Raw genomic sequence first — 12607 nt, forward strand, 5'->3', positions numbered from 1 at the left:
GAGAGAGGAAATGAGTTGAGCAACGAACTAGGAAGATGACTTGGTTGCCAAATAGCCAACAAATGCAATTGTAATTTTATTTAGATTGAGGCAAACTTGAATGATCATAGCTGAAATCTTTGTATAGATCAAGATATTTGATGCCAAGATGTTGTAGTTTAACCCTGGCAGGCAGCTGAGCACCACCCAGCCGCTTGCTTGCTCTCCCCAGGTGGGATGGGGGAGAGAATCTGAAAGATAAAAGTGTGAGAACTCAGGGGTTGAGATAAAGAAAGCTTACTAGGTAGAGCAAAAGCTGCACATGGAAGCAAAGCAAAGCAAGGAATCCGCTCGCTGCTTCCCATCGGCAGGAGGTGTTCAGCCACCTCCAGGCCAGCAGGGCTCATCACGCGTGACGGTTCCTTGGGAAGACAAACGCTGTCACTCCCAACGTCTCCCTTCCTCCTCCCCTACCCCAGCTGCTGTTGCTGAGCACGATGCCACATGGTGTGGGACATCCCTCTGGGCAGCCTGGGCCAGCTGTCCCGGCTGTGTCCCCTCCCGGCTCCCAGTGCCTCCTCGCTGGCTGGGCAGCACGAGAGGCAGCAAAGTCCTTGGCTGAATAGCTGAAACAGCCGTGGATTATCACCCCTATTCTCATCAAAAATCCAAAACACAACATTATACAAGCCTCTGTGAAGAAAATTATCCCAGCCAAAACCATGACACAAGGTAATAAAAACGAGGTCTTCTAATACCGTGAATCCTGGTCCTGTAGATTCCCAGACTTTTCTTGAAACATAACTGCTGAAGTTAGGGCAATCTTACCTAATTTATCTCATCAACAGTTTTCCTGTGAGCATTTATTTGAAGTGACTTGACTTCTGCCTTCTTTTATACTTGTTTTAATTTTTGTTCTGTAATCTGATAATTATTATTTCCGCATGTATGATATCACTATAGCGCATGGATTTGCAGCATTAATTCTATTTTGGAGTTCTGTAATTTAGTCATTGCTCTGAATGATTAAAATGAAATTACGTCCCTCTTAACATGCCAATTCAGTCTCTTTGGGGTAGGTTCCCTAATTGTGGCCATTTCTCAGATAATTTCTGGTGGTCCACATGGTGCTCTTCATGCTTTTGCTTTCGCTGCCCGTATCTCTCGCTCAGCGCCATAACTTGAAGACCCTTACTTTTCCCTTGTGCTGCATAGCCTGCATCTGGTCTGCTGCATTCATATTTCTTCACTCCAGGTCCATACAAACTGGAATTGTTTAGCATCTCATACTTGCCAATTTCATGAGGGGCACGTGGCACATTAGGTAGAGTTAGAGCTTTCAGCATTTGTGTTGGGTGGCTCAGTATTAAATCAACAAACATGTTTGTCTTTTTCAGTTTGCAGAGATAAGTAGTTTGTGCAGTTAATATTTACATTTTTATTGATATCATGGTCAAATTCTAATCACCACTCTACGTCAAAAAGCAGATGGTCACAAAAGCGAAATAGCATAGTTTAGGATCAATAAGATTTGTCTGTCAAACCGATCTCTTGAGGGGGAAACAGAACTTCTCCGTATTTGAAAACAAGCAGACAAGTGGGCGAGCGCAAGAAACTGGCACTTCTTCAAGGAGTGCTTTTGCACATATCTGTGGCTTTGCCAGAGATTGCTTGATATTGGGCTACATCAGCAGTCCAACAGGATTTTGGTGCTTTCTGTTGATGCTGGCAGGAGTGGGAGGTACGTGTTCGCAGCTCCTGGGTGCAGTGTGAGGGGTTGTCCCGAAGCATGCATGATACCCATAACTTCACCAGTCTCTGCCAGTGACAAATGGTTTGGGAAGCGGTTCTCCCTTCAAAACTGCCATGGAAGTCAGGAGAGAGAAGTGCTGACAGGTTTTGACTCTTGAATCATGTTGAAAAGAGGCAATCTGATGAGCAGTTACTTGGTAAATGTTGGCGGGATTCCCAGCCCGGTCCTGTTCTAAAGGACGTCGGTGAGAATGTACCCCTAACTCCAAAGTTACCTTTTCCAGCTTTGCAATTTCCGTGTGGTTTCTTATGCACATTTAGCATTTCAGTCTTAAATAGGAATGAAATGTTTGTAGCTGAACATTTGTAAGTAATTCTGTAATAACAACCTGGTATGTTTATGGTGGAGAAAGAAGAAACTTAAATGTGGTGTTGCATGTCTGCTCCAACCTTTCAAGGACTTCTCACTGGAGCTCCTTAGCTGTGTTGCAAAAGGAAAAAAACATGGCATGCAGGTCTTCTGCCATGAAAGTCAGCTAAACCTGAAAGTCAGCTAAAGTTTCTTGACAGGCATGGAGGTTGGCCCCCATTTCAGACAAACGTGGTCTGGTGTCCCAGGAACCCTCTGAGTTCTGGGGGGAGCTTTTATTTTTCTTGAACTCGTATGAAAGTTGATGGGTTGGGCTGGCTTCCCTGGGAGTTCTCAAGCTTGTTCAAACTCACAGGCTCGCAAGTGTATGTGAATTCAAGTCCTGCCCTGAAGGCCTTGAATGGCAACTTTGCTTAGAAATGAAATTGCCAGGCTTCGCAGTTATGCTTCTAAACCAATTCACTAGTGTTTAAAAGGAGGCTTGACTGAGCTGATGATAAGACATTGATGCTGGCTTTTTCAGCATTAACCTTACAGCCTCAAAATACAGTGGACTTGATACCGCAGCAACTGAGGGAATTACTGAGAAGAGGAAAATTAGAACTGTGTCAGCAGTTAGAGGTCTGCTTTCTAGGTACTGAAAGAAACTGTATGGGGGGAAAAAAATCAATCTGGCTTTTGGGATAGAGATGCTGCAGAGGAAACTTTTCCCTTTTTTATACAGACTGCTCTAAGTTTTGAGAGCTGGAGTAGGTACAGGTAGATGAGCAACAGGAGGGGGAGCTCTCACTGCGTTACCCAACGTGGAGGGAAGTTCTGGGCTTGGTAGCAAGCCTTTAAGTTAAAAAGGAGAGCTTCGTGGCTGCTGCTCCTTGTCAATGATCGTTTGGTGGCTGCCCTTCATGTAGGCAAGACCAACCAGCAACATGCACGTCTGGAAAAAGAAAGGTGATCCAAGCTGTGTTCCTGTCCTCCCTGCCTTCAGTACCTTTTTCAAGGTGTTATGTAGTTGTGCTACTGCCTAAGAAAGCTGCATCTCAGCCCTGCCATAGCAGGGACGTAGTTGCTGTCATAGTTGCAGGGCATCTTTACAATCAATTTGCCAGTGTCCTGTTCCTCAAGCACTGTGAGTATTTCCTGAGGCATCAGCTATAGAGAGGAGGGATAGATAGCAAAAAAAATATGTGCAACATTGCTTTTATGGTTAGTGTAAAAACAGGTACAGGTGAGAAGGAAGAGCTCATTTCCAGTGCAAGTAGAATGAATGAGATCTGTAAGAACGGTATTTTTTGAACTGTTTTTAAAGGACTGGTTGCAACTAGGAAACACACGTATTAAGGAATAGAGGTACACGTCCAGGAACAGAGAAATTTGGAGTTTTAGTAAGTTGGATGTTTCTCTAAAACAGAAACCTGCTTCTTCTGGTAGCTATATACAATTAAGTATCTCTCAAGCTGTAATTTTTTGTTGACTGAGTGAAGGGAAATATGATTCTCCCTCACAGTTTATGAGCAGGGAGCAGAGACAGGGAGAGAGAAGGATTTGGTCCAGGGACTTGGGGGGATGTTTTAACCCAGACAAATGTAAACATGCATGGATGTAAGTGGTGGGATGCAGGCAGGCTCTGGCTCAGGAACTGTGTAGAATTCTTGGCTTCCAGTCCAGAATTTGCTTGCATGTGGGATGAGCAGACAGGTCTCATCTGGCTGCACCCAGCTGTAAAGACACGCCTCAAGTTACTTTGCAGCGTTCACAGGATGAAATGGGAATACCTGCAGTTCTGCAACCTGCAGAAGTGCTGCCTTGACTGGTTAGCACGTCTGCTGTATTTCAGTGTACGTGGTATTGGCCTGCTATTGTTAACACTGCTGCATCTGTGATCCTACATTGGATAGTATCAGAATAATTTCAGATATGTGCTTTGGGTTTTGCTTTGCTATTATTTGTTTTGAATAGGAAAGATGCTAACCCGCTTCTGTGTAAAATACTAATCTAAGGAAATGGGTGGTTTTATTGTGAGACCTTAAAATATTGGTGAAAAAATTTCAAGGGGTTTTGAGTAAAAGGAACTTACTGTGAGGCCCTATTCCTCGTATTTTATGTAATATTCAGAGTGTATGTCGGTATCTCTACACTTAAGCAAGTGGCTACATTTTTCCTTCTTAAATTCATTGGATCAAAGCAGTAACATAAATCTAAGATTTTACTCATCAACTTCTCTCCAAGCTTTGTAATTTGTTGGAATTAAATATGGAATCTGGGAATAATGCATGATCATAGGTACGGTACATATCATGCAGGCTTATTGCCAGAATGTCAGTGGAGGGTTCTATTAAATCCTTTTGTTTTGCTGTGCTATGAGTACAAAGATTCTTTTGAAGCTAGGGACATTGAGTCTAAAAGAAGAAATGTGAGAGGTATCTGGCAAGAGACAATAACATGAATTTAATCCTAGCATTGCTGTTGTTCTTGACTATGTTCTGATTGGCCAACAAGATCTGCAAAAAAATAAAAAAAGTCTTGGTCATGTCTGTATTACCTTGAATACTATCAGGAAGAAGAGCAATCCAGGGTCATAGCACTGTAAACACTGCCAGTAAGATCTGAGGAGAGACGAGATGCATTACAGTTACCCAAAAGAGAAAATGTAACTAACTGCATTGAGACCAATACATATTTTTTTCTTTATAATTTCAGCTAAACTAACTTCAGTTTATGATAGTCTTTAAAATTTCAATGAAGAGTGAGAAGCGAATGAAAAGCAAGCAGTGTCTATGAGTTTTGTGTGTATGATATTCCTCTCCTAAATAGGTGAAGAGATGAGACCCTTAGTTTGCATTCATGTCTTAGTCATTTCAGCAATTAACTGTGTATTATTGGTACAAATTGTCTTATAGTTTAGGGGTCACTGCAAGATTGGGCTGGGATTTAAAGTCACTGAAAGAAACACCTTTGAGTAGTTATACACCTGATCTGCTTTTAAAGGCATGCTTGCTGGTTTTTTGTACTGAGACTCAAGTATCTAATTATTTCTGGTCCTGTTAAGCCCCTGCTTTATACCACAGAGTTTGTAATACTTTGCAGGATGTATGTGCAGACTGTACTGATAACAAGATAATTATCAGTAAATATGAGTTGTGCCCTGGTGGTATTTAGTATGTGTGGTATACTTGTATTGTTGCAGTTTTAATTGTTTTAGTAATGTTGGCTGAAAGATGACAGGCTTCCTTAATTTGGTCTTCAAAGAAACCCTTGTTCATTGTCAAAAAATTTTTTCCTGGTCACTCAGTCCAGGCTGATGCCAAGTCCATTCACTTCAGGGGGATGTTAGGTGGCTATCCAGAAGGGTCACGCAGAGGCCAGGCATACTCCATGCTAAGAAGTTACTTTGCACAGATTTGGGAATAATACTGTTTTTCTTGGTTCCACACAGATGGTACCAGACAGGAAGAGGTGGAAGGTGAGCTCAGTGAAGAGGAACGCTGGTTTGGAAATTCTTCAGAGACTCCTTCAGAAGCATCCTATGGAGAAGTCCAGGAGAACTTTAAGTTATCTCTTGAGGACAGCATCCAGGAGCAGTCCACTTCCCCAGATACTTCTTTGGGAAGTGCAACTCCTAGCAGCAACACAGCGGAGTTAGGAACCGTTGAAAATGAGGCACTAAGAGACACGTTACAGAGCAAAGAGCACCTTTCTCCTGATGTGTCATCTCTGTGTGAAGAAGAACCTCCAGGTCCAAATAAGCCACTGAGCAGTAACCTGAGGCGGCTGTTGGAGGCTGGCTCCCTCAAGCTGGATGCTGCCGTTAGCGTCAATGGCAGAGTTGAGTCCCCTGTAAATCTTGGCTCAAATCTCTCCTTCTCTCCACCTGCTCATCACGCCCAGCAGCTAAGTGTTCTTGCCAGAAAGCTAGCTGAGAAACAGGAACAAAGTGACCAATACAATGCAGGTAGCCACTTTATATGGAATCAAGGGAAGTGGTTGCCAAACTCCACCGCCGCCTGTGGTTTGTCCCCCGATTCAGCTATCCTGAAGCTGAAAGCTGCAGCCAATGCTGTTCTGCAGGACAAATCTCTTTCAAGGACTGAAGATACTATAAGATTTGAATCCTTTTCCTCACCTTTTAGTTCTCAGTCAGCCAGCTCCACGTTAGCAGCTTTATCAAAGAAAGTGAGTGAAAGAAGCATGACTCCTGGGCAGGAGCACCCGCCTCCAGCTAGTTCTTTCCTTTCTCTGGCTTCGATGACCTCTTCAGCTGCCCTACTCAAGGAGGTTGCTGCGAGGGCTGCAGGCACCCTGTTGGCAGAGAAGAAGAAATCACTGGTTGCTGAGGATCCCCTGCAGCTTTCAGAGATGAAGCAAGAGAAAGCAACTCCACCACAGTCTTTGGAATTATTGTTACTGCCAGTCCCTAAGGGAAGAGCATCCAAACCCACTAGTACAGGTATGGAGGCAGTTGGAGCAACTGAGTAGAGTGCATGTGTTTTGCTATGCACTTACATAACATCTCTTCAATGGGTCTGGATTTGTTTTGATTCCACATATTATGAGAATAAGAACTAGGTACTCTGGGGAAACAGTAGAAAAGCTTTCTAAAATACCAGTTAAGGACCAAGCTGTCACAAATGTTTCCATTTTTGAAAGATTTAAGGGTACAGTTCAGTAATTTTTATTTTATTTTTTGTATTACATTCAATGGCATGTCCCCCCCTCACCAAGTTCAAAATAAGTCCACAAAAATATTTAATGGAGAAGATCAAAGAATCCCTGTTAGGGAGCTCACGGTATCAGTGAGCATATACAAAACTAGTGCTTTTGAAATACTGGACAAGGGAGAATTCTCCCTCCTGCTGTCTCTATCACAAATGGACTTTTGTATAATCGCTTACTACCCTGTCCTAATTTACCAGAGTATATTATTATGTTGCCACTTTTCATTAAATTTTTTTGCAGCAGCATGAACAAATCTCACATGTTCGGTCTTTTACAATCCTTTGTCATTTAGAAAAAAAAAAAAAAAAGTGAACTGCATTTCTCCAATTTAGCTCAACAAGAACCATTTTACACTACGGCCTTCCCTCCACCACTTCCAGCTGTTGGCATTCAAGGATTCAGGCTTATAGGGAATAAGAAGAAATAGTCTTGGTAACAAAAGCTTTGAAGAACTGGTGGGCCATGCATGAAAACTTAAATGAACCGTCTTCAAAATAAAGAAAAACAAGATTCTTTAATCTCTTTTTATAAAAGGTTCACGTCATTGATTCATATTTCTAGTAGAAAATCCAGGCTTCAAGCGTTGATACCAGCGTTCTCCCTGCAGTGGCATTCTGTGGGATACTGTGAGCTACATGTGTTCTGCAAGCGGTGTGCCGATGTGTTTTGCCAAGGCAGCTGAAGTGGCAAGCTAGTCTTGGCACGGGTCTGACATAAGGTTTCCATTAGTTTAGATTAAGTCCTTTCCAGAGTAATAGAAGCTAAACCAAAAGAAGACCCTTTTGTGTTGGACTAGGAGTAACCACATTGGCTACACCAGTGTGACTGTGGGCATTAATTTAGTTAACTTTCTGATGAAGATTGGCCTTCACACAGGAAGGGCAGCAATGGATAGGAAAGGAGTAAGGTTGAAATTTATTTGCAGTTAGTAGTTTGTTTCTTGCTGGAGAAAAAGCCCTTCACATCAGAAGTTCTTACTAGGGAAAAAATAAATGGTTGGAGTAAAATCCAGGTTCTGTGTTTGACTAACAGACTGTGGGATTTGTCCGTGCAGCTTGTTCTGGGGGAATGCTGTGGGGTGTGAGTGTGTGCTGGTAGTACCAGCACTTTGTAAACTAGCTCTGATGCAGCAAATTCCTAGCAACTCTTCTCTTTGCTGAGGGCCCAAGCGGTCTGTGCTGCTGAAGGATAACAATAGGGGCCGACCGCCTCAGGTCCTTGGTAACCAAGGCACAACTATTCATTTTTTGTAATATATGGGGCTAGTATCCCAAGGGGAAGGGTGTTTCCTTTCAGTTTATGTGCACTGGGCCAATGCCAGTTGGCATCCGAGCAAACTTTATAGTGTCATGTTCATAACAAAAGTTCTTCCAAGTCGGTTTTCTGATACACAATTAAGTTTTTCCTTTTAAATAATTAACCAACTGAAAACAAAAAGCAAGCGGTTGGTTTGCATATATGAACGTTGGTTGTAGAAAGCCCAACTCCTTGATTCCTTTGGCTGTGGAGGAACGCAGCCTGCAAAAAAAAAGTCACTAAGCAATGACCTTTGATTGGAGACTTAATTTCTGTAGCACTGAGCTGTGTAGCAGAGCATCTGTATTTCCCATGAAAATAAATGTCACATATTCCCAATTCCTTTTACACCTTCAACCTTACGGCACTAGAAGCAAAGAAATGATATTTCTTTAACTAGTAAAGTTTAATAATGTTGTATCTGTTATTGTGTGTCTGATTGCTTCTGGGGACATAGGGGTTTTGGCTTGTTCCCGGAGAGTTAAACATCTTTTCCCAGTAGGCACAGATTGAGAGGTATTTTGTTCCCCTCTCATACGTGGAACATTTAAGGCATTGTTGAGTTTTCTTTGCTGTTACAAATCTGTTTTACTTACCCACCAGCAACATCTAGCTTTGGTTATAAGATCAATACTCTGCGAGATTAATTAGATGTTGACAAGCAAGGAACAGCAAAGGTGGAGGCTAGTATGCACGCTGCTCCTTTGCCTACCATGTTGAGCTATTTGGTCAGAGTTATTCAGGCAGCAAGCTGGAGCTGTGGCTTATCAGAACATCATCATCTCTAATACTGTGAGTTGGGCTGGATGGACTTCATCCTTGCTTACACAGGTTCTGCTGAAGTGGCACAGAAAAAGCTAACTTTCCTATCAAATAGCTAATATTGCTATCTTTATTAAAGGCTCGTGTGTTTTGGGTCAAACTTAAAGGAAGTCTGTAATCTCTGTTAAAATTCTGATGTCATTTCTGAAAGACTGCGGGTGGTAGACCCTTCCTCCCCCCCCGCCCTTTTTTTTTTTTTAACTGACAAAATACTTGTTTGGTAATAACTTTTTGTCTGCAATGCTTGCAATTCTGTTCCTGAAATTTTGAGGGGGAAACACCAGCCAATTCTGTCCTCAGTATAATCAAGTTTTCCAATTAATTGACAGTGTGTGACATAAAACAATATAGAAGAAGGAATGCTGAACCCCCCTTTTTTGTCTTATGTTAAGGTTTGTGTAGTGTAGTAAAGTACTAATGTGGCTGAGGTTTGGAGGGGGCTGATGTAAATCCCGTGTGCCATTAATTGGCATTGTTACTGGTGAAGTCTCAGGCATTCAGTCCAGTTCTTTGCATATTTTGCAAAGTGCTAAATTGCTATTGATTGGTCTTGTTTGCAGATTTATTTTTAATGGTGTGGAAAATGGGTAATAGAAAGCTTGTTACACGTTTCTTTTCTGGATCTTTTGTGATAACCAGAGGCTGGGGAAAAGATATAATAGAAGGAAAAGAAATGGTAGGTAAAAAGTGCTACCAATATATTTTTTTCTGTGGATTGTCTATCTCCTGCCTTTTGTATAAGTAAGCAAAGATACTAAAAAAGTGAAACACAAGTAATTATAGTATTGGCTTTGGCTTGCTGCATATAAAGTCAGAGAGGGGAACGATTTGATAATACATTGAGTGTGATAGAAAATTTCACAAGTAGACGTTCTGAACTTGCAGAAGTGCGTGTTTTGATAGTGCTTTTTTTGTGCTTACATAATGAGTAAGTAATCAGTGGAATTGCAGTGTCTGTGTTTCCTACCTAATAGCAAGAATTATTTTTTTTAGGATATGACAAATCTTTCTGGTGGTTTTTACCATTTAGCTCCTCATCGAGGGAATTTGGTGTTTGCACTATCCTTATCAGTAGGAAATAACTGATAATAATGAGATGAAATATTTTGAGAGAAGTTCCAAATAGCAGGATAGGCATTGCTGAGCTCTGGATATTTGAAGACAGTCTGTCTTTTATATTGAGGAAAAAAGGCTTCCAATTCTGTAATAATGCTAGACCTTTATAATAAGCAGAGGAAATTGTGGTGAGAGAATGAATGGATGAATGGTTGTGTATAGTCAGCAGCAAGAAATTTCTCTTTCCATCAACCTTGAGATGGTTCCATACTCAGTAGTCTAACCATATTTGCTTGACAAATGCCACCAAATCCTTTTCTAATCGTAGGTGAATCGGCAGTAAAGCAGAGTGAAAACATTTGGGAAGGCAGTGGATTTAATGCCCTGGTAACTAGAGGAGTACAAGAAAACCCATGACTCTAGGACCCCTGATGGCTGAAGTTGCGGCAGCATCTGCTCGAGCCATAGCTAAACAAGTTCAGCAGCAGGGGTTATGAAATCATTCACTTCTGGAGTTAAATATATCTGATATGCAATACCGGCGTCCTTGTCAGTTAAGCTATGAATTGTCCTGTTTTCTATCCTCCGTATCCACCTGGCGATCAATCAGATATGGGAATGGATCATTTTTGAACACAGTTAAGCATATTTTCCATATGCTACTAAAACTGGCATTTGATAGGAAATGAGGCTGCAAAGTGATGATTATGAGAGACATCCATCTCAGTTCAGTTAAATTATAAGGAACATTAGGACCAGGTGAGACAGAGTAGCATCCCCTACTGATTAGCCAAAGGATGTTTGGGGCATTAACCTTTATAAATTATTGTGACCTTTCTTAGAGGGAGAATAACTAGATTAACAGGAAAAGAGACATGCACGGGGAGGAACTGAAATTTCTGGTACATGTTGTTGTTTAACTGATGTGTCTCTTTGCAGATGAAATACTAGCATTGAAAAATGGTATCTTGAGTATGTTTATAAGGGGAAAGTATTTGACAAGTGGCTGTAAAAGATCCTCTCTTTTTCTTCCCCCTTCTGCTAAGCCTCAGAAGAAGAAGGAGGAAAACCTTTCCAGTGTCCTATCTGCGGTTTGGTTATCAAGAGGAAGAGTTACTGGAAACGGCACATGGTGATTCATACAGGTTTGAAAAGTCATCAGTGTCCACTCTGTCCATTTCGCTGTGCCCGCAAGGACAATCTCAAATCACACATGAAGGTAAGGGAAGTGTTCACTAACTTTCAAAACACTTGAATTGTCAATCAAAAAATGATAGCACATCAAACCTACTTCAGTGGCATTTGCAAGAAGAAAATTTCACTGTACCACTAACGATGCCTTTATTTAAGTAAAGGCACCATAAAGAGATAAAGAAATAAAATATTTTCCTTTGCTTGCCTTTCCATTCTATGTCATGCAGAAGCTGCCCTGGGTTACATGCACTAGGCGCAGCACAAGCTGTCTGTGATGGATTTAGTTCGGGACCTGGAACCACCAGATGCAGGGGTGGTAGCTGCGATGCGACACCATGCAAACATAGCAGTGCTGCTTTCTTGCTGCAAGCTAGTATCTGCCTGGCATTGCGTTGCACTAAGGGAGCATACCAACTTGGCCTGCTGCTCTGCAGTTTGAACTTTTTTCATGCTGTGATTTTTAACTGTAGGTACTTCAGAAGTGAAGTATCCAAAGCATAATGTATAACAGGTTATACTGTAATGTTTTGGTTTTCAGTGTTTCTACTAAGTTAAAAAAATGTTTTTAACTCAGCCTATGCTTTAGGTTCAAACTGAAGGTGACCATTTGAAGGAAGCAACATTCATGCTGATATGGAGAAATACAAAAATGTAAAGAAAGTCATGTTTCTTTAGCTGAATTTAGCTGAAGTACCTCATGGTTGCAAGATAGGAAGTGTTTGGTCTTGTATAATGTAGGATATGCTTGGTGAAGTAAGAAATGGTACCTGATCCATTAATCCACGGATGTAGAAGCTGAATGGTAAAATGTTGCCTTGGTTAATGCGCTCAAGCTGTGATAACAGTGAACCATAATAATAGGTAATATTTTGTTTGTTTGGGCCAAATGTGTGTAAGAGTACCAGACTGGTGTGGAGGGGCACAGGAATGTTGGTTCAGCTTTTATAAAAGCTGTTGCAACATCTGAGATCACTAGACAGGAGTCACCTTGTTTACACTTAAGTAACTATTCATGTAAGTATAAATTCAGATGATTACACCGATCACAACAGCAGATCTTGCTGAATTTCAGATCCTTGCTAGTCTGAAAGCACTCCCCCAAAGTCAGAAGGCTCACCCCTTACATCTCCTAGTGAGAATCAGTGCACTGTTCGCAGATATCCTTAGTGTATTGTGCTTGTCCTTGTCAGGTACAAGTAGGTTTGGTATTTGCAACTTCTTCTTTCAGGACTTGGTGTTTGATGTTGACTGGAGGGCTCAGATGACCCTCCAAAGTAGAAGACATGAAGGAAGAGGAACTAAGCATAATAGGGAAGGCTTTTTATTATTATTATTTTCAGTTGTTGACAACCTGCACAGAGTCATGAACCACCTAAAAGCTTGCTGTTCCTTGGTGGAGGCCTGTTGTTGTGCCCTGCTTTGTGA

At 41.6% G+C, this 12607-nt stretch overlaps 1 protein-coding gene across 9 annotated transcripts in view; it reads left to right on the plus strand.

The window, feature by feature from the left end:
- The window catches only part of ZNF827 (zinc finger protein 827), a 159141-nt gene that overhangs the window by 72712 nt on the left and 73822 nt on the right, over positions 1-12607 (plus strand). For all 9 annotated transcript variants that reach the window (XR_004750140.1, XM_035323782.1, XM_035323776.1 and 6 more), the window contains 2 exons: positions 5535-6545; positions 11035-11207. Coding sequence is in view for 8 of the 9 variants with exons in the window: in XM_035323782.1 (XP_035179673.1) it covers positions 5535-6545; positions 11035-11207 (1184 nt within the window). In the remaining variant the exon portion in view is untranslated. The remainder of the gene's footprint in view (positions 1-5534; positions 6546-11034; positions 11208-12607) is intronic.

The sequence above is a fragment of the Oxyura jamaicensis genome, chromosome 4, assembly GCF_011077185.1.
Source record: "Oxyura jamaicensis isolate SHBP4307 breed ruddy duck chromosome 4, BPBGC_Ojam_1.0, whole genome shotgun sequence".
Lineage (NCBI taxonomy): Eukaryota > Metazoa > Chordata > Aves > Anseriformes > Anatidae > Oxyura > Oxyura jamaicensis.